General features: G+C 42.1%; 1 protein-coding gene and 1 pseudogene across 1 annotated transcript in view; one reads left to right on the top strand and one right to left on the bottom strand.

Moving 5' to 3' along the window:
- Positions 1-4,290: 4,290 nt before the first annotated feature.
- Positions 4,291-23,134, bottom strand: part of Ercc6l (ERCC excision repair 6 like, spindle assembly checkpoint helicase) — a 29,323-nt gene continuing 10,479 nt past the window's right edge. Inside the window, exon 2 of the mRNA XM_048336491.1 lies at positions 4,291-8,411. Coding sequence (XP_048192448.1) covers positions 4,772-8,411 — 3,640 coding nt within the window. The 3' untranslated portion in view covers positions 4,291-4,771. The remainder of the gene's footprint in view (positions 8,412-23,134) is intronic.
- Positions 8,481-9,024, top strand: LOC125344033 (annotated as a pseudogene).

Raw genomic sequence — 23,134 nt, 5'->3', positions numbered from 1 at the left:
ACAATTAGGCTGAATACCAGCAGCTCATGTCTGTATACCTAGTTACTGAGGAAGCTAAGAAAGGATCACCGTTCAAAGCCAGCCTGGGCAAAAAGTCCATGAGACTTCTAATTAACCACCAAAAAGTAGTACAGTGAAACTGCAGCTCAAGTGGTAGAACACCAGCCTTGAGAGGCAAAAAAAAATCTAAGGAACAGTGTTCAGACCCTTAGTTCAAGCCTCAGTACCAGCATACACACACGCAATTTTAAAAATTTAGTATCTGTCTAAATTAAAATATTCTGAAAATCTTGAGGCTTTATAGCAAGAGATGCTACTGAGCTAGAAAATTTTGCTCAAGACATTGGCTTAATCAGGGTTACATGTGAATTTGTTGTATGGATGTCACCAAAAGAGTAACTGGAAGGCAAGCCAGAAAAACAGCCTAAGTCCTAAGTCCTGTGAACTAGGGAGAGGGCAGGAACAGGTAAATTAAGAGCAAGTAGGGATCAATGAGCCTCTAACACCAAGTTTCACTTTAGGAAGTTAGCCTCTGGCTGGCAACTAAGGGAGGGAGTTGGTACAAGAAAAAAATTAAGGATTTCTACATGTTATAGCAGATGCATTTAACTAAGGTTTCATCTCAGTGAGTTCAGTGTTTAGACAACAAATATTTATTGTAGAAAAATAATTGTAAATTAAACCCACTTAAGATCCTACTTTTTATCTGATTGGTACAGTTCAGACATTTAACGTATTGCTGGTGAGCCTATTCATACTAGTGAATAGGTATTTACTAATGATAGGAATATAATTAGAGCCTCTGGAGAACAATTTAGCAAAACCTATCAAATTTATAGATGCTTGGCCCAGCAACTCTAATTCTAGGAACTTATGTTCGTGGGTATAATCACATATAAAAAGTACAAGGATATTCATTACATCATTATTTGGAAGCAAACTAAACGCCCAATAGATGATAAATTATGGCTTGTCATATCTCTGGCTATAACTTGGATAGAAAAGAAATATATTCATTGGGTAGGGGGTGGAGTCCCAGTGGTAGAACACTTACCTAGCATGCACAAGGTCCTTCCATCCTTAGTAACACAAAAAATGATGTGAGAGAAAGACACTCTGGGAATGGCATCCAGCATGGGGACAGACAGGAAGGAAAATTTTTACCTCAGGCCCTTGGAGTCTTATCTTTTTGTTTCATGGAGCCCTTTGGCAGTGTGTTCAAACTTACAGATTCTTTTTCATGTTGATACAATACATATAACATATAGGGATTACCAAGGTGATATTGAAATATAGTAACTAAGCCTGTGTTCAAGCCCCACCCAGTACAAGCACAGAAAATAACTGCTTTGGATACTATTTTAACATGGAGGTTTTCCCTAAAGCCCTGTCATAGTACACATTGGAACAGAAAGTGCATTGTGATGGGCTGGGATGTAGCTCCATACTAACAGTTTATCTAGTATGCACAGGTGTGATCCCCTGGAAAAGAAAGATAAAACAGAGCCTGAATTTCCAAGTATTTGTGTGCCCAATGGAAAGGGCTGAAAAAGATGTGTGCAGCTTTCTGCCTGCATTGTTGTGGGAACCCACAGGTCATGCTGGGATAGACTCAGATTCAGACTGAATTAAGGACTCAGTGTTATATCAGAATTCTCTAATGCTATATTCAGTCACATTATACTAAAATACAAGTCACAGTTGCTCTTATTAAAGTTTTGTTTCATCAACTTGTTTAAATTTCAGCTTCGTGTGTGTGTGTGTGTGCGCTTGCGCACGCGCATCTGTCTATGCCTGTCCTGGGGCTTGAACTCAGGGCCTAGGCATTACAGTTAGCACTCTACTACTTGAGCCACAGTTCCACTTCTGGCTTTTTTGGAATTTAATTGGAGGCTAAGACTCTCATGGACTTTGATGCCCAGGCTGGCATTGAACTGCAATCCTCAGATCTCAGCCTTCTGAGTAGCTAGAATTATAGGCAAGTCACCAGCACCTGGTCTTCAAACAGCACTAAACTAATATATGAGAAAAGAGTGGGTATTTTAGTTAAATTTTACAAGCCACTTTCATGTGTGATAGGATAGGAAATACTAGCTAAGCGCAGTAGAGTCCATCTTATAGTTCTCAGGAGGCTCTGGAGACTTGTTTGAGCCCAGGAGTTCAAGGCCAGCCTAGGGAATCACCTGTTACCGTTTCTCTTATGTTGAGGCCAGAGATTTTTTTTTTTTGGCCTGAGCACTGTCCCTGGCTACTTTTTGCTCAAGGCTAGCACTCTACCTCTTGAGCCACAGCGCCACTTCTGGCCTTCTGTGTTTATGTGGCGCTAAGGAATCAAACCCAGAGCCTTGTGCATGCTAGGCAAGCACTTTAGCACTAGGCCACATTCCCAGTCCCTCAGCACATTCCTGAGCTGCTTGTAGGCCCTTAGTTTTTAATCCTGTACTCTAGCACATGGTCTAGTACTCTAGCTGGTACTCTAAAGGCAGTGTCTTGTCCTTACAATTTAGGTGGGAAGAGGTAGTCAAAAAAACTTTGTTGAATGAATGGCTCTTCATCCTCATGTTATTCAACACCTGTCCCCTAACATGTTGTTCCACACTTTGGAGTTACAGCAATGAACAAAGAATGAATCCTTGCCATCATGGGAATATAGTTGGAAAGTTGGGAGTTTTTAGAGGCACAGGATTGGAAGCTTTATATGGGTGGAGGTGTTAAAAAAAAATGGTCTTTGTCCTTGGTTCCTGACACATAGCTGTGTGTGTATGTGTGTGTGTATGTGTTTGCCCATGTTAGTGCACATGCACCTGTAATAGAGCTTGAACTTGGCCCTTTCTCACTTAGCTTTCTCAGCTTTTTTGGTTCAAGGCAAGGCTGGCACTCTGACCTGAACCACATCTTCTGGCTTTTTTTGGCTAGGAAACTAGAGATAAGAATATGATGGACTTTCCTGCTGAGGTTTTTTTTTTTGCTAGTCCTGGGGCTTGAAATCAGGGATTGGGCACTGTCCCTGAGCTTCTTTTGATCAAGGCTAGCACTCTACCACTTGATCCACAGCGCCACTTCCAGATTTTTCTGTTTATGTGGAATTGAGGAATTGAATTGCAGGGCTTCAGGCAAGCACTCTGCCACTAAGCTACATCCCCAGCCCCCAGGCTGGTTTTGAATAACAGTCCTCAAATCTGAGTCTCCAGAATAGCAAGGATTATAGGCATGGGCTAATGGTGATGACTATCTCTTTTCAGTATGCTGTAGATAGCAAATGGCTAGAGGCCTGAGAAAAGCTTGAAGACCCAGGCTGGTAGCCAGAAGACCAAGGTTCAATTACAGAGATGGGGCTGAACCTCAAGGGCTGAAGACTGAATCATGTCTACTTAAATGAAACTATCACAAAGCTCCTAAATTGTTCAGTCTCTGGTCTGCAAAAAATAATGAGTTTGGAGAGCCTCAGCTTAGGAGAATGATATATCCCAGTGGGCATGGAAGACCTAGGCACACAACTGTTGTTAGTACTAGAAGAAAATAATGGTTTCATGTATTTTAGTGAATTTAGGTAAAAGCTTAAAAAAAACTTTCATGCATTACTCTATCACCATGGGCAGGTCATAGTCTTATACCACCCTAGAAATTTCCTCAACTGAAAAACTAGAAATGTTATCCTCCTTCTACCTCAAAGGATTATGGTAAGGAACCATACACCAGTGGCTCATGCCTGTAATCCTACCTACTCTGAGACTGAGATCTGAGGATCATGGTTTGAAGACAGCCCCAACAGGAAAGTCCATGAGAATCTTATCTCCAGTTAACCACCAACAATCCAGAAATGGATCTGTGGCTCAAGTGGTAGAGTGCTTAGCCTTGTACAAAAAAGCTCAGGAACAACACCCAGTGCTCTGAGTTCAGGCCTGAGGGCTGGTATGCACATTTCTTTTTGTAAAAAGGATTACGGTAAGGATTAAATGAGAAGCCAGTGTAGATAACTAAATATGCCATAGATACCTCAGAAGAAATTGTTTCTCTTCTCTGGCGGCATAGTGCAGACTGCTATGCTACCCTTGGTGTTTCTGAGAGGGAATCAAAATCCTTCCTGGTTTACAACCAAAGGGAATGTGATAGTGTGTATCCAAACACAAGCAGAGATGCACTGAAGAAAGTGAGTGGAAAACGGCTAACTGGTCAGTCAAGTGACTCTATGGAAGGCTGCCAGCAGCAGAGAATGACAGCACCGGTACCTTTTGTGCACTAAAAGCATTAAAAAAAACATGTTAATAGGGATGCCTTAGATCTGGAATGCTGATGACAAGCTCCTACTTGAATTTCACTACAGATTCTGTATGCACCTGAAATACCATCTCAGTGAAAGAAAGCAAATGAAAAGAAAAAAAAATTGAGAAAAGTAACTTTAATTTTTTTTCTCAATGGATAACCAAGTGATGATCCCTTTCAGAGTAAAATTAGTAGAATCATTTTACAAAAACCTTAAGTATCCATTAATAAAGTAAAACGAGTAAAATGCTTCAGTTCTGATGTTGATGGAGTATGCCTACAAGAAAAATAGAAGAACACTGAAGTGAAGAAATATTTAATCTAGTGCATAGAAACCAGAATATAACTAGGAAAAGAAACCATAGGGTAGGGGTGAAGTTGCTTTTTGAAATCTTTCTTGTTTTAAGCATGAGTGCTTCAAGCGCTCAAATAACCTAATTGTAAGAAGGAAAAAAAATACTTTATATTCAGCTTCAACTTAAAATGAAAGGAACAGGTTATAAAGTTCTCAAGTGTTGCTAAGTTGCTTATACAGACTTAAAGTCATGAGCATGACTTCAGGATCTGCACTTTTTATGTCAAGTGCCTTAACAAAGCAGTCGAGCGCCTCCTGTATTTTTCCGCACTCTTTCAGTTCTTTCCCACGAGCCACAAGAGTCTCATAGTCATTGGGAGCCTCCACTGCCACCTCCTGGGGCAAATCCACTAAAGGTTCAGCAGATGGAGGCTCAGGAGCAGCACCAGAAGAGGTCAGCAGAGCAGGAGAACCAGGCTCAGACATCCTTAGCCCAGTAGACTTGTCTTGGGAAGGTGGTATTTCACTAGGAGGCTGCTCTTCTGTGCACTCATCACTGCCAGCTTCTCCTTGGGGATCAGCAGCAGCACCTTGTGCTTTACAGTTATCATCAAGTTCTTCTTCCATATCCTCCACATGGTCTAAAGCCACATTAATCAGAGACCTCCTAGAAGCCAGAGATCTTCTAGAGCTTGTGGATTTATTTACACTCTCAGGCAGTTTAGGTGAAAAGAACCTTACAGATTGACTGGTATTTTTGGGAGTTGAAGCATCAAATTGTTTCACAGATGTAAATTCAAAGGGAGATGTGCTGAATGGACTTGTGCTTGAAGTACCTTTAAAAAAATCATCCTCATCTTCATCATCTGAAATTATCCTTCTAGCTTTGCTTCTGGTGTTAACATTAACTACTACTTCTTCTGTTTCATCTTGCACTGACTCCACTCTGGAATTAACTGCAGAACCACATGGGCTCTCTTCTTTCCCAACATGCTCCAAAGACTGATGGGAGAGATTTTGTCTGTTGTCTGCAGAGTCTTCCAGGAAGAGATTAAAATTACATGCATATTGTGGTGGAGATGCTAAAGCTTTTTCTTTTGCATCAGCCTCATTTTCTTGAGCAACCTGCAGTGCGCTATGAGATGCTGACAAGCTGTCATGAGATATTTCAATAATGGATGTATTTGATTCTTCACTTTTATTTTCCTTTGTCACGGGATTAATGGGCCAGGGACTGCAGCTATGTAAAACCTCAGTATCCTGTACATCTAGATTTGGCCCAGGCTCAGCTTCTGCTCTGACTGATTGACTAAATGAAGGAGTCAAACTTCCCCGGGGACTCTCTTGCAGTGATTCTTGCTTAGGCCTCTCTTGTAATGCCTCCTGCACAGCCTCATCTTCAATTCCACAGACTTCTGCTGTTCCCCCTGAAGATTCAGTCCACATGTCTTCTGCACTTCCAACCCCCATGGGTAAAGTAGTTGCAGAGTCAGCATCAAATTTATTTTCATATGGGTGACAGCTATCTTGCATCATGGTAGCATTCACTGCAACACTGGAAAGATCTTGTGGCTCACTCTCTTGGGACTGATCATCAAGGTGTATGTTTGCCATCTGAGAACCGATGTCATCTCCCTGGGTATAATGAGTAGTTATAAAAGGTGAAGGCCGAGGCTGTGATTTGTTCAATTCAGGGCATCTCTTCTTTGTTTGAGAAGGTAATGAAGATGCTCTCTGCCAGACCTCCTCATTTTCAGTTCTTTGTTTTCCCACTGTATTTTGAGATTCAAATTCAACAAGGAATTGAGCTTTCTGAACTCTATGTTGAATATATTGAGATTCTTCTATCACGTCAAGCTCTTCTTTAATAGAGAGATCATGTGTGTAGATCAAGTCATGGTCTGAGATTCCAGCAATGCCCAGAGAGTGCAGGTAGGCAATGTGTTCATCTAGCGTCTCATCAGATTTCCTCTGAGCAGCATGCAAAGACTGAAGCTGCAGCTGGGTTGCAGAGTTCTGAAGATCCTCAATTGTAAAGAGCTCTTTTAATTCTTGTTTGGTAAAATAGCGGAATGGATTCTTCTTATCACCAGTTGTCTGTCTGATTAATGAGTCCTTGAAAACCTGCCGTCTGTATATTTTTTCCTCTACCGTCCCACAAGTGATTAGCCTATAAATCACAACATTTTTTTTCTGTCCAATTCGGTAAACTCTATCCACAGCCTGAGCATCAGTTGCAGGGTTCCAGCTAGGGTCAAAAATGACCACTCTAGTGGCTGCGGTTAATGTCAGGCCAACACCGCCTACAAGAGTGGTAAGCAGGAAAACAGAGTACTCTTTATTTTGCTGAAATAACTGAATTCGTTTTTCTCGTTCCCAGAGACGAGTAACTGTGCCATCAATTCGCAACACCTTAAAGTGCTTACTCTTTAAGAGGCGTTCAACAATGTTTAGAATTTGCCTTGACTGGGAAAACACCAAAGTCTGATGCCCTTCATCTCGAAGCCTCTTTAGCAGGTCCATCAAGAATATCATTTTTCCAGATTCTTTCATCAGTGTTTCATCAGTTACATGATCAATGTTGTGCACTTCTGAGGAATCTTCTTCATTTATATCTTGAGCAGAGAACTTGACATTCGCCAGATTCAGCAAGCCATAAACCCGTGCAGACAGCAGCCTAGGATGATCACACAATTTCTTTAAGACACTTAGTTCAGCCAAAGGAGAGCGAGTCTCCATTAACAACTCCTTGATGTGATCTAGAGATGTGAATTTCCTATAAATTTCTTCTTGCAGAGGTACTAGATGTATCCATATGATTAAATCATTTTTCCTGGAAAGGGATGGCATTTCACAAATGGGATCAGCACCTGCAGTGTTCTCATTGGGTCTCACCTCTGGGTCACTTGGCTCTTTCTTCTGTACTTCTTCTTTATTCCTCCTGAGAAAATAGGGCTTTATGATTGCCATTAAGTTTTCAGAGATCTTAAGTCCCAAGGCTTTTTCCCCTGGGGTAGCATCTTTCTCTCTTGCGCGAACAATAGGATGTTCATACTCCATTTTAAAAGTTTTTAATGTTCCTAGTAAGGATCCTTGGCAAGCAAAGTCAAACAGAGACCACAATTCTTGCAAATTATTCTGGATTGGAGTTCCTGTAAGGAGGAGGCGATTCCTTGCAGGGACAGCACGAGCACAGATTGCTGTCTTCGTAGAGGAGCTTTTTATTTTATGGGCTTCATCAAGGATCACATAGTCCCACACAAACTCTTGACCACTAAAGCTTGTAAGGTGCTGCCAGTTATTGATTAACATTTGGTATGTGGTGATAATGATGCCATTCCTTTGTTGAATTCGCCAGAGGTTTCTGGTACGTTCATCCTTGCTAGGACCATGAAAAGTCTTCACTCTCATTCCTGGAGTCCACTTGGCAAACTCTTTGATCCATGTGTTGATGAGACTGGTTGGCATGATCAACAGCACATGCTTCACAAAAGAAGCATCAAACATACCAGAAAGGAAAGCAATGATTTGAACAGTCTTCCCTAATCCCATATCATCTGCCAAGATACCCCCTTTTTTTCCATCTCTATAGAGGCTATAGAGAAAAGCGACACCTTCCTTCTGATACTCAAAGAGCTGGTTATGTAGTTCTCGGTAAAGCAGCAAACCTGAGTTGCACACGTCTATAAATTCATCATTTTCTTCTCCTGCCAACTCCTCCAAGGCCTCCTGTAGTTTTTGGATTCTGCTCATCACTTTTTCATTGGGAAAAATGTCCTTTGCCAAATTGAAAAGTTTAAGCGCTTCTTCCAAATCTCCATTTTTAGCTGCTTCTTTGGCCTCTTTCACATATCTACAAAAAAATGTTTTAAAAAATTACATGGAACCAAAGATGTAACTCAGTGCAAAGCACTTTCCTCACATGCACAAGGCTCTGGACTCAATCCCCAGCATTGTTAAAATGAGAGAGAAGAAAAACATCACACACACACACACACACACACACACACACACACACAATTAGAAAATCAGAAAGAAAGGTAACAGGTTAAGCATTCAACTTAGGAAAGCTCTAGGGTCCATTTCTGAACCCAAACTATAGTTAGGCTTTAACACCCTCAATTCATAGACTGTGTTTCCAAAATGGTGATGGATGTGGACACCCCAGGTGGTACCAACAGTGGCAGTGGCAAGAAGAGCTTTGAAGTGAGAAAGTGGAATACAGTAGCTTTGTGGACCTGGCATATCGTGGTTGATAACTGTGCCATCTGCAGGAACCATATTATGGATCTTTGCATAGAATGTGGAGACTAACCAGGCGTCTGCGACTTATGAAGAGTGTATGGTTCCATGGGGAATCTGTGATCATGCCTTTCACTTCCACTACAACTCTCACTGGCTCAAAAACACAGCAGGTGTGCCCTCTGGATAATAGAGAGTGGGAACTCCAAAAGTATAGTCACTAGAAAAAGAATTCCTCAATCAAGCCTATTTTGTTATTCATTTAGTGGCTAGGCCCTCTTTACTTAATTATGCACTAGCTAGAAAGGAGTCTTTTCTCCTTTGTCTTTTCAGTTTGCTGTTCCTGCAGCAATACTGCATTCTGGGTCAAGTAAAGTCCAGTTGTATTCTTAAAAAGGGGGAGGGGGCTGGGAATTAGGCCTAGTGGCAAGAGTGCTGGCCTCATGTACATGAAGCCCTGGGTCCAATTCCTCAGCACCGAATATATAGAAAAGGCCAGAAGTGGCGCTTTGGCTCAAGTGGCAAAGTGCTAGCCTGGAGCAAAAAGAAGCCAGGGACAGCTCAGGCCCTGAGTTCAAGCCCCAGAACTGGCAAAAAATAATAATAACCCAACCTAGGTCAGGCATGGTGGCTAACACCTATAATCCTAGCCATTTGGGAGGATTATGGTTCCAGGCCAGCCCAGGTAGAAAACTGTGAGACTTCATCTCAATGGAAGAAGCTGGGCAATGTGGTGCACATGTATCATCTGATCTATAGCAATGGGAAGCAAAAAATAGGCAGATAGCGATTCAAGGGCCCACCTACCAGGCAGGAAGCAAGGCCTTGTCTTAAAAAAAGAGAAAAAAGCACAAGAACAGAAGGTAAGGCTGGAGAGAATGCCTGCCTAGCAAGTGCAAAGACCTGAGAACAACCTCAGTTATGGCAAAAAAAATTAAAAATAGAAACACCTTATGATCCATATCATTTCTGGGTATATACAAAGTCAGTTTACCATGGGAACACCTGCATACACATGATTACCGAGGCACTATTCATAATAGCTAAGTTATAGAATCAGCCTGTTGACCATCCACAGATTAATGCATTAAGAAATAATGCTGGGGGGCTGGGGATATAGCCTAGTGGCAAGAGTGCCTGCCTCGGATACACGAGGCCCTAGGTTCGATTCCCCAGCACCACATATACAGAAAACGGCCAGAAGCGGTGCTGTGGCTCAAGTGGCAGAGTGCTAGCCTTGAGCGGGAAGAAGCCAGGGACAGTGCTCAGGCCCTGAGTCCAAGGCCCAGGACTGGCCAAAAAAAAAAAAAAAAAAGAAATAATGCTGGGGGCTGGGGATATGGCCTAGTGGCGAGAGAGCTTGCCTCGTATACATGAGGCCCTAGGTTCGATTCCCCAGCACCACATATACAGAAAACGGCCAGAAGTGGCGCTGTGGCTCAAGTGGCAGAGTGCTAGCCTTGAGCAAAAAGGAAGCCAGGGACAGTGCTCAGGCCCTGAGTCCAAGGCCCAGGACTGGCCAAAAAAAAAAAAAAAAAAGAAAGAAATAATGCTGGGGCTGGGAATATGGCCTAGTGGCAAGAGTGCTTGCCTCCTACACATGAAGCTCTCTGTTCAATTGCCCAGCACCACATATATGGAAAACGGCCAGAAGGGGCGCTGTGGCTCAGGTGGCAGAGTGCTAGCCTTGAGTGGGAAGAAGCCAGGGACAGTGCTCATGCCCTGAGTCCAAGGCCCAGGACTGGCCAAAAAAAAAAAAAAAGAGGGGCTGGGGATTTGGCCTAGTGGCAAGAATACTTGCCTCGTATACATGAAGCCCTGGGTTCAATTCCCCAGCACCGCATATACAGAAAAGGGCCAGAAGTGGCGCTGTGGCTCAAGTGGCAGAGTGCTAGCCTTGAGCAAAAAGAAGCCAGGGACAGTGCTCAGGCCCTGAGTCCAAGCCCCAGGACTGGCCAAAAAAAAAAAAATGTATCCAGTGCCTAACATATGAAACTGTAACCTGTCTATACATCAGTTTGATAATAAAAATTAAAAAAAAAAGAAGGAAAGAATGCTGGGTGCTGGTGGCTCATGGCTATAACCCTAACTGTACGCTGACTGAGATCTGTGGATCATGGTTCAAAGCTAGTACAAGCAGGAAGGCCTATGAGACTGGTATCTCTGAATAACCACCAAAAAGCTGGAAGTAGAGCTATGGCTCAAGTGGTAGAGCACTAGTCTTGAGCAAAAAAGAAGCTCAGGGACAGTGTCCAAGCTTTGAGTTTAAACCAGAGCTAACACACACACACACACACACACACACACACACACACACACACACACACACACACACACACACACACGAATAATGGAGACTGGAACACATACACAAATGAATAATGGAGCATGAAATCCTCTAACATTCAACTAAGTCAGAAACAGAAAGACAAGTAGTGTGTGTTTCTCTAATATGTAGAAACCAATCAAGAAAAAAAAAATTGACAGGATCTAAAAGATATTAGGGATTGGGAGCAGGTTGGAGGGAGAGTGTGGGGGACAGGGTAGAAGAATGAGGAGTGAATGTAACTCTTACATAATGTATACATTGTAGAAATATTGGTGAAACCCAAGGAGCTTTACAATATGTATTACTACAATTTCTTGTGCCAGTGCCAGGGTTTAAATTCATGGCTTCATGCTCTCACTTGGCTATTTCCACTTGCAACTGACACTCTACTACTTGTGCCATGCCTCCAGTCCAGCTCTATTATTTGGGGAAATCCAATTAACCACCAGAAAACTGGAAGTGCTGCTGTGGTTACAAGTGGTAGAGCACTAGCCTTGAGTAAAAAGAGTTCAGAGACAGCACCCAGGCCATGAGTTCAGATCCCACAACTGACACACACAAAGAAAACAACTAAGAAGATTCAGCTGGGTGCTGGTGGTTCACACTTGTAATCCTAGCAACATAAGAGGCTGAGATCTGAGAACTGCAGTTCAAAGCCAGCCGAGGCACGAAAGTCCTTGAGACTCTTATCTCCAATAAACTTCAAAAAAAGCTAGAAGTGGCACTGTGGCTCATCTAGCTTTGAGCAAAAGAAGCTTAAGGGCAATCCTTAGGCCTTGAATCTAAACTCCAGGCCAGAATCAAAAAAATTAAGAAATTCAAATACAGTGTGCCTTTAGTTAACAACTTATAAACCGTCTGTTGAGCAAGACTCCAGTGGCTCATGCCTATAATCCTAGCTACTCAGGAGGCTGAGATCTGAGGATAATGGTTCAAAGCCAGCCCAGGTAGGAAAAGGCTCATATTTCCAATTAACTACCAAAAAGCCAAAGTGGAATTGCGGCTCAAGTGGTAGAGTGCTAGCCTTGAGCAAAGAGGCCAGGGACAGTGCTCAAGCCCTGAGTCAAAGCCCCAGGACTGGCAAAAAAGATGCTGAGCAAAAAGAAGGTAGGCATGAAAGAATAGAGGCCAGCTAGGCATGGTGGCTCACTCCTGTCATCCCAGATAGAAGGGAAGTACAAACAAGACAATCCAAGACAGTCTAGGCATAAACATGAGACACTATTCAAGAAATAACACAAGCAAAAAGAGCTGAGAGCAAGGATCAAGTGGTAGAACACCTGACTGGGAAGTATAAGGCCCTGAGTTTAAAAAAATAAGCAAACAAAAAAACACCTACTTTCATAGCAGAGCATTACAAGGCCCAATAGCTATACCCTTAGAAACACATAAGATGATGCTAAATGAAATGAACTCCATGATATGGAAACAAGTGATATATCACAGTTATAACTACTTTCAACGTCCTATGTGTATGTGTAGTTTCTATTATTGATGATGTTTTGTATCACCTTCCTATGTTTGTACCTACACTATCTCTGTAATCTTATCTGAGTATATTGGAAACCGTGTTTACTGGTATTGGAAGTAGGAAATTCAAAGGGAATACCAAATTCGAGAGACACAGGGTAAAAAAAGAGAAATAACTACAAAAGCAATACTTGCAAAACTGTTTGGTGTAAGTGAACTGAACAAAAGGGGGGGAGGGAAAGGGGGGGAGGGAGGGGGGCATGAGGGACAAGGCAACAAACAGTACAAGAAATGTATCCAATGCCCAACGTATGATACTGTAACCTCTCTGTACGTCAGTTTGATAATAAAAATTTGAGGAAAAAAAAAAAAAAAACACCTACTTTGCCCATAGACATCTGCTTCTCAGTTTGAGTCACACAAAACTGGCATTCATAGGTCAACATACTGCAATATGGCTTCTTAGGCAACTATTCTCACCAGTGGCACCAAAAGTCACCACATTGCCAAACTCATTGACTATTTCTTGTTCCTTTTCATTCCTTGGCTGTTCTGCATCATTCATTCCTTCATTCATGATCTTACTTAATAGGCCCTGTTGGCTTCAAACTTGTGATCTTCCTACTTTAGCCTCCTGAGTTCTATGATTGCAAGCATGCACTATCATGCCTTGTTTCTGCTCAATTTAAAACTACTGATTGGAGCCGGGAATGTGGCTTAGTGGTAGAATGCTTGCCTAGCATGCATGAAGCCCTGGGTTTGGTTCCTCACCACAGAAAAAGACAAAAGTGGTGCTGTAGCTCAAGCAGTAGAGTGCTGGACTTGAGAAAAAGAAGCTTAGGGACAGTGCCCAGGACCTGAGTTCAAGCCCCAGGACTGGAAAAAAAAAAGAAAAAGGAAAAACAAAAATTTTAGGCTGAATCATGTTCCCTAGAATTTCATTTGGGCTAGAACCTGTGAATGTGACCTTATTTGGAAAATCAAATTAAAATCAAATTAAGATGAGGACATATTAAATGTGATGGGATAATCCAACATAACTTGTGTACTTAGAAGATGCAGACTAGGTCACAGAAACAAATAAGAGAATGCCATATGAAAATGGAAGTAGGCAAATGTATATATAAGCCCCAAAATGCTCCAAGGATTGTGGGTGCTCCAGAAGCTAGAAAGAAGTTTAGAACAGACTGTCTCTTATAGCCTCTAAAAAGAAGCTATCCCTGCTGATGTCTTGATTTTATATTTCTAGCCTCCATGACAATAAATTTGGTGGATTTAAAAATTATGATAATAATACATAACACATATAACTTGCCTTTTTTGTATATGTACCAGTACTGGGACTTGACTTCTGGGTTTCATTTTCTCCCTTAGCTTCTTTTGTGTGTGATCAAGGCTCGTACTCTACCACTTGAGCCACAGCTCTGCTTCTGGCTTTTTGGTGGTTAATTGGAGTCTCACAGATTTTCCTGCCCTATTTGGCTTCCCAGCTGGATCCCCAGATCTCAACCTCCTGAGTAGCTAGGATTACAGGCATGAGCTACTCTCACCTGGCCTGAACATCTTTTTATAATGGGACTGAAGTTTGAACTGAGGACCTCTTATTTTCTAAGCAAGCACTCTACTAATAAGAAGGAATGGTTAAATGATAATACTGAAGTAACATGTGAACAATGATTATCAATGTGTGAAAAGGCTGATAGGCAAATGGATATTCAAAGGATGCTAAAGCATCTCCAACCTATTACTTCCTCATCCAAAGTAAATGCAGCTTTGGAAAAGGAAGGATCAGACTGACCACTGAAGCTTGTGATCCATCTTAACATTATTGACAGCATGAAAACTAGACATTATTTGCTTGCTGATATGATGCAGAAAGTATATAGATACACCTGTGAAGTATTCCTGCCAAAGAAACTAAGCCTTAATCTCCTCAAGCCTTTACATTTAAATTACAAAAGACAACAGAACCATCTAAAGGTACTACAAAGAAGCCATTAGGCTAACTCACATCTTTCTTCATTAAAAGAGGATTAAAAAGGATTAGAGGGGCTGGGAATGTGGCTTAGCGAATAGAGTGCTTGCTTAGCATGCATGAAGCCCTGAGTTCAATTCCTTAGCACCACATAAACAGAAAAAGCCAGAAGTGGCACTGTGGCTCAAGAGGTAGAGTGCTAGCCTTGAGCAAAAAGAAGCTGGGGACAGTGCTCAGACCCTGAGTTCAAGTCCCAGGACTGGCAAAGAAAAGACTAGAGGGGCTGGCAATGTGGCCTAGAGGTAGTAGAATGCTCACCTAGCAGGCATGAAGCCCAGGGTCTGATTCCTCGACATCATATATACAGAAAAAGCCGGAAGTGGCGCTGTGGCTCAAGTAGTAGAGTGCTAACCTTGAGCAAAAGAAGCTCTGGCACAGTGCCTAGGCCCTGAGTTCAAGCCCCAGGACTGGCAAAAAAATGAGGGCTAGAGTGTAGCTCAACAGGAGAATGCTCACCTTCCTTGTTCTAGGCCCTGGGTTTGATCCCCAGCATGCCAAAAATAGAGAAGTAAATTTGTGCTGGTACCAGGGCTTGAACTCACGGCTTGGGCACTGTCTCTTAGATCTGTCTCAAGGCTGGAATACCATCACTTAAGCCACAGCTCCACTTCTGTTTTTTTGTTTTTTTGTTTTGGATTTTGCTAGTTAATTGGAGATAAAGAGTAGCTCAGATTTGTCTGCTGGGGCTGGCTTCAAATGTCAAACCTCAGCCTCCTAAATACCTAGTTTTACAGGCATGAGGCACCAGTGCCTGGCTAATATTTTAAAGGCTCAATTCCTACCAAGCGCAGCCTGTAAACCAAAACTTTCTATAGATCTTGATCCCACCAAAACTGATAAGTATATGTGTGCACGCATGCATGCACACACACACACACACACGCACATACACACAGTTTTTTGTAGTACTGAGGTGTGAACTCAGGACCTCAAGCCTGCGAGGCAGGTGCACTTCCAGAGCCAAGCCTCCAACTTCCCTATTTGAAAATGTCTGAACATGGCCTATGACTACCTAGGAATCCATAAGAGGCATGTGACAGCTGGGGGTGGAAAGCAGGAGCTATAGGAGGGATAGGAGCTATAATGGTTCACAGGACAGGACTGTAGTGGCTATAAGAGTGCAGGACTTATTTAATTCATTTATATCTTCTTTGCTCAGCTTGAACAGTTTATATTTCTCTAAAAATTCATCCATTTCTGTAGTTTTTCTTCTTTAATGAGTATAGGTTCTGGAAATAGTTGTTTATAATTGTTTGGATGTCCTGGATGTTTGTTGTAATTTTTCACAATAGCCAAGATATGGAAACAACCCAGATGCCCCACTACAGATGAATAGACCCAAAAATGTGGTAACTGTACGCAATGGAATTCTACACAGCTATTAGAAATGATAAAATAACGGCATTTGCAGGGAAATGGACAGGTCTAGAAACAAATCATGTTGAGTGAGATAAGCCTAGAGCACAGAGACAAACAGCAGCATGGTCTCCTTGATATGTTGGTGTTAGAAATAAATAACAAAGAGACACAACAAAGAAAGCAGGACCCAAGGTACCAATTCACAGGGAAACAAAAAAAAAGTCTCCAAAGGGAGACCAAAAAAAGTCAGTAGTGGGAGAAAGGCACCCAAAAGTAAAACACAAACACTAATTCATATGTATATAAGTTAATATCCAGGCTGAAAAGAACTCCAAAGATAAGGGAGCAAGGGGCTTCTTTGTAATTAGTCTTAGAGAATTTAAAGGACCCTATACCTTTACCTCACAAAAGGTGAAAGAAGCTGGAAGGAGGGCACAGAATGAGTGGAAAATGGGAGGGGGAGAATACAGTAGAAAGGGCCCAACTGCTGCAATGGACACTGATGAGAGCAAACTAAGCATTCTCAAGGGCGGCAGGGAGGAGGGAAGAAATTAGATAAAAAGAAGGAACAGATTACAGTAAACAAAAGAAAAGAAATGTATATGTATATATCACCCGATCTGGAAGGAATTGTTTTACTATTAATAATCATAGAGATCATAAGCATTGTAGACTAGATTGACAATTTCCATCAAGGAAAATATTTTTTTTTAAATGAAGAAAGCAAGGGGGTAGGTTGGGGGTTGGGGAGAGGGAAGGAGGGAGAAAAATGAGGTAGGGGGTAACAAGTAAGACAAGAATGTATATGTATTCACTACCTTAGGCACGTAACTGTAACCCCTCTGTACATCATCTTGACAATAAAAATTTTTAAGAAAGAGTGCAGGACTGGGTCTGGGAATGTGGCTTAGGGGTAAGAGTGCCTGCCTATCATGCACGAAGCCCTGAGTTCGATTCCTCAGTACCATATAAACAGAAAAAGCCGGAAGTGGCTCTGTGCCTCAAATAGTAGAGTGCTAGCCTTGAACGAAAAGAAGCCAGGGACAGTGCTCAGGCCCTGAGCCCCAAGCCCTAGGTAGGACTGGCAAAAAAAAGGAGTGTAGGACTGATGGGAAACTAAACTTCCTGTTGAACCAAAGTACACATTTACAAGAACATAATGGAAAGAATACCTATGATGACTGTGATGCCATGTCTATAAATTTACTATCTTCAGATGGTTATGAATTTATTGTAAAAAAGAGAAAGTGCACTAAAATCAGGTACTAGTAACCCACACTGTAAAATCCTAGCTATACACACACACACACACACACACACACACACACACACACACACATGCATGCACATTTAATGGCTCAGGTTAGTCTACTGAGAACAAAGTTAATGAGAAATCAATTTGAAAGAGATCCCTTCACATGTTCTTTTTAAAGTTGAGTGCAGTGAGTCATATCTATAATCACAGGTATTCAAAAGACAGAGATTGAGGGCTGGGGATATGGCCTAGTGGCAAGAGTGCCTGCCTCAGATACACGAGGCCCTGGGTTCAATTCCCCAGCACCACATATACAGAAAACGGCCAGAAGCGGCGCTGTGGCTCAAGTGGCAGAGTGCTAGCCTTGAGCGGGAAGAAGCTAGGGACAGTGCTCAGGCCCTGAGTCCAAGGCCCAGGACTGGCAAAAAAAAAAAAAAAAAAAAAAAGACAGAGATTGGGAGGATCACTTTGAGGGCCAGCCTAGGCAAAATGTTAGCAAGATTCCAACTCAAACAAGCAGGTAGTGCTGGGCACTGGTGGCTCATGCCTGTAATCCTAACTATTCAAGAGACTGAGAGCTCAGGATCATGGTTCAAAAACATCCTCAGGCAGGAAAGCCTGAGAAACCTTTATCTCTAGTTAACTGCCCCAAAAAAGCTGGAAGTGGAGCTGTAGCTCAAGTGGTAGAACACTGGCCTTGAGCAAAAAGGCTCAGGGACAGCTCCCAGGCTGAGTTCAAGCCCCAGGACCAGCACAAAAAAAGCAGGTCAAAAAATAAGCTGGGTGTGGTGGTATACACCTGTGGTCCCAGACACATAGGAGGCCAAGTGTAGGAAGACTGGGGTCCAGGCCAGACCATGGAAAAAACTCGAGACCCTATAAATAAACTAACTAAAGTACAAAAGTTCTGGATGTATGATAGAAAGAAACCATGAGTTCAAAACCCTAGTCCACCCCCCATAAAAAGTATACATATATTTTACCTACTACACCAGCAGCTCCAAGGTTTCCAAATTCTCAACTGCACTTGAAACTACACCACAATTGCTGGTGACTGCAGTCCAAACCCCAGGACTGGCAAAAAATAAAATAAAATAATATAAAAACTAAACACAGAGCTTCCCTGTAGCCCAGAAATTCCACTCTTGGGCATTTATCCAAAAGAACACAAAAAGGCCACAATAAGGCTGTTAGCACAAGCAGATTTACTGCAGCATTGTTTACCACAGCCAAGATATAGAATCAATCCAGATGCCCCTCAGTGGATGAATGGATCAAGAAAATGGAATTCTACTCATCCATCAGAAAGAGGGATAGTGTACCATTCATAAGAAAATTGAAAGTCTATGAAAAAATTATATTAAGCAAAGTAAGCCAGACCCAGAGAAACATAGGTTGTATGGTTTCCTTCATTTGTTGTAACTAGAATGTGCCTATAAATCTACAAGTCTACAGGGCTGGAAATATGGCCTAGTGGCAAGAGTGCTTGCCTCGTATGCATGAGAGGCCCTGGGTTCGATTCCTCAGCACCACATATATAGAAAAAGCCGGAAGTGGCGCTGTGGCTCAAGTGGCAGAGTGCTAGCCTTGAGCAAAAAAGAAGCCAGGGACAGTGCTCAGGCCCTGAGTTCACGGCCTAGGACTGGCAAAAAAAAAAAAAAGTCTACAATTAAACATACTAAATGGCAAAATAAAAAAATAAATAAACTGGGACATGATAAACTATACAGGTCTCTATGTATTCACAAAGACTGAGACCAAAGGAGGATATTCTTAGGAGGATCACATAGGCATAATAGCTATGTGCATCTGACCATATAAAATAGTATTTATCAAAATCAACTCCAGGAAATGGAAATAAGAGTTTTTTTCTTCTTTGTTTCCATTTGTCTTCTTTGTTCCTTTATCTGTCTTTGGGAAGGTAAGGGGGAACACAGAAATGGTGTGACAAAGGCTGAAGGGTGAACAAATGCAGCAGTGATACTCGCTAGACATTATGTTGAAAATGAACTATACAACTTGTAGATGGGAACAGGAAAGAAAAACTGTGAGAGCAAGGGAAGGGGTGACACTATTCAAAAACAAATGTAGGGCTGGGAAGATGGCCTAGTGGAAAGAGTGCTTGCCTCAGATACATGAAGCCCTGGATTCGATTCCTCACTACCACATATATACAAAAAGGACAGAAGTGGTGCTGTGGCTCAAGCGGCAGAGTGCTAGCCTTGAGCAAAAAGAAGCCAAGGACAGTGCTCAGGCCCTGAGTTAAAGGCCCAGGACTGGCAAAAAAAAAACCACAAACAAACAAAAAAAAACCAAATATACTCTTTATCTGACTTATGGTAACCATAACCCTTCTGTACGTTACCTTTACAATAACAATAAATTTTTAAAAAAAGAATCCAGGCACAAAGAGAAAAAAAAACGGTTGACCAAAATAAATCCCTCCTCCATTAAGTTGTATGCCAGTTATGTTATCACAGAGACAAGAAAGTCTGACTAACATGATCAACAGTTCCTCTATTCCCACTTTGCTTATTGGTAAGGTAAAAATATAGTCTGAATGCTTCCTCTCTTTGCGCCTGAAGGCAATTCAAACCATCCAAGTTTCAGCCCCTGCACAATAACTTTACTATAGCGCTACCCTCCTAACCTGCCACAGAAACCCAAGCCTACAGCTTTTCCCTACTCTCAACCAGTTTTCACATCAGTTCCAGACACTTGCCTCACTTTCCCCAGAAAGCCTCAATATGTGTTTAACAAACTTTTATATCTTCTTGGTTTTATGTATGTAATATCCTAAATCTTGATATCTAAACTAAACTTTTAGTGGGAGGAAGTCCTGTCTGAGTCTGTTTTCGTAACAAAACACCTGAGGATGGGTTAATTTATATACAAAGAAGGTTTACTTAGACTCACAGTTCTGAAAGTTCAAGAGAATATTGCAGCACCTACATGCTGGTGAGGACCACATGCTGCTCTATGCCTGGCAAAAAAAGTGGAAAAGGGAAAAGAGGTGGGGTGGGGGGGAACAAAAGGAACTGTTCTAATAGGAAATATCTCTCAAAAACTATGGGTTGGGGGATGGAGGCATGGCTCAGTTGATAAAAATGCTTGTCAGTGAGCAAAAGTGGCCACATGTACCAAGTTTGAATCCCTGTCTTAGAACAAGAAAAATAAAAGAAAACTGTGTTGAACTTAGTCCCCTGTTGGGGTTTTTTTTTGCCCCTCCCGGCTCAGACTCTTCCTTCTTTCTTTCCACCCTCCTTTTTCGCCCTCTCCCCTAATCACCCGACCTGCAGGTAAGTTAAGAGTGGAACGGGGGGCCAGCTCCGACCTGACGTGCACAGGATCTGCTGCAGATATGTGATCGCCTCCTTACGCTAGAAGTCTGGCAAACATATGCAACGGGGTCAGCTTCTTAGAGCGAACTGACTTTATTAAGAGAAGGACAAGGGGAGATGATTCCGAGGGAGGGGTTTGGCCAGGATGTCGATAGGCTGAAAGGTATCACCTGACCCCCAAGGGCTAACGTCACTGGAGCGCACAGGGCTGGCTAGAAGGTTGGGGGGCTGTTTGCCCAACCGGTTCCTCTGGATTCCAATCCAGAGGGGGTAGAAGGGCCGCATTCCCCAGGGCTGGGGGAGGTGTATCAAGCCCCTTCCATCAAGGGGAAAGATGGATCCCAACAGTCCCCAATGCAATACTCAGAAGAGACTTTTGCAAAATGATTAGGTCATGATGGCTCTGATCTAATCAATGGACAAATTCACTGATCAAGTCATAATTTGTTGGAAGCATTGGAAGGTGATGGAAACTAGGGTACGGATCTAGTTCAAGCTTCATCCAAAGCAGGCTTATGGGTATGCACCAAGTTAAAACTTGTCCACGGTCATTTCTTCCTTTTCTCTGCTTTCTCAAGCTGCCTTATAAGGTAAGTAGCTTTCCTCCACTATGCCATGCCACAAGTGAAGAACAATGGAGCCAGCTGACCATGGCACTGAAAGTTCTGAAATCTGACCTCAAACAAATCTTTAAGTTAGTTTTTCCAGCAACAGAAAGCAACGAAGACAGGAGCTGACTTACTTTTATGAGAGCCAATCCCTTCATGAACACAGAACCTCCATGACCCCAATAATCTTTTAAAAGCCCCACAACTCATAAATAAAACAGCAATCAAAAAAGTGAACCTCAACATGACTTTTAGTGTATGTAAACCATAATCAGACCATAGCAGGTGCTGGTCTTTATCTCTGCAAGGTGGCCAATACAGGAGCAGCCATAGTAATTGGTAAAAATGAAGTACATGACAGAACCATGATAGCAAGTAGAGTTAATGGAGAAGATAAAAAATTTGGAAAAATGGGCTGAGAATATGGCCTAGTGGCAAGAGTGTTTGCCTCATATACATCAAGCCCTGGGTTTGATTCCCCAGCACCACATATATAGAAAACAGCCAGAAGTGGCGCTGCGGCTCAAGTGGCAGAGTGCTAGCCTTGAGCAAAAAGAAGCCAGAGATGGTGCTCAGGCCTGAGTCCAAGGCCCAGGACTGGTAAAAAAAAAAAATTGGAAAAATGAAGGAGGAGGTAACAAGTTTGATAAGAAATGTACTCACTGTCTTACATATGAAACTATAACCCCTCTGTACATCACTATAACAACAAATACATTTAAGAGAAAATAAAAAAGAGGGATTAACAAACTGCGAATATGGAGTACTAGGGAAAAGATCTATATCAATATTTATTTATTTAAAAGTCATATTGATATGCTCTACTGCAAAATACTATAAGATTTCCTTAACATCAACATAGTATATAGTGAATAGATGAACTAGAATTTAATCTAACAATTTCCCTATCAGTCAGTATATAGACTAGACTAAGGATATAGTTCAGTGCTACAGTACTTGCCTAGCACTTGAGAGGCCCTGGGTTCCATTCCCAGCACAAGGGAAAATATGTAGATTAAAAAACAGCTATCACATGGGGCTGGGAATATGGCCCAGTGGCAAGAGTGCTCACCTCACATACATGAAGCCCTGGGTTCAATTCCCCAGCACCACATATATAGAAAATGGCCAGAAGTGGTGCTGTGGCTCAAGTGGCAGAATGCTAGCCTTGAGCAAAAAGAAACCAGGGACAGTGCTCAGGCCCTGAGTCCAAGGCCCAGGACTGGCAAAAAAAAAAAAAAAAAAAAAAAAACAGCTATCACTAGAAATACTACAATAATTCATATACACATGTACATGTTTACACACACAAATACATTTGTCCACTCATGTAAGTATTTGAAGAAGAAAACACTAGAATTTCTAACTCCAAAGAAAACTGGGGAAAATGAGGGAGGGGGTAACAAGTTTGATAAAAAAAAAAACGTACTCACTGACTTACGTATGAAACTGTAACCCCTGTGTACATCACTTTACAAGAAGTAAACTAAAAAAAACAAACAAACAAGAAAGCTGGGCTAGGATCATGGCTCAAGTGGTAGAGTGAATGCCTACTAAAATCACAGTCCTAAATTCACACCCCAATACTGCCAAAAATAAAGTAAAAATAAGACCAGTGTGGTGGCACATACTTGTAATGTTAGCATTTGGGTGACTAAAAAAGGACTGTAGTTCTATACCAGCCAAAGCAAAAGTTATTAGCAAGATTTTACCTCAAAAGCAAGCCAGGTGATGTTTTCTATTTTGTTTTTTGCTAGTCCTGGGGCTTGAACTCATGGCCTGAGCATTGTCGCTGGCTTCTTTTTGCTCAAGGCTAGTAGTCTGCCACTTGAGCCACAGCACCACTTCTGGCCTTTTCTATGTATGTGGTGCTGAGGAATCGAACCCAGGGCTTCATGTATACAAGGCAAGCACTCTTCCACTAGGCCATATTCCCA

Source organism: Perognathus longimembris, chromosome 28 (assembly GCF_023159225.1).
Source record: "Perognathus longimembris pacificus isolate PPM17 chromosome 28, ASM2315922v1, whole genome shotgun sequence".
NCBI lineage: Eukaryota > Metazoa > Chordata > Mammalia > Rodentia > Heteromyidae > Perognathus > Perognathus longimembris.
Note: the sequence above shows the minus strand (reverse complement) of the source record. Positions and strands in the feature narration are given on the sequence as shown.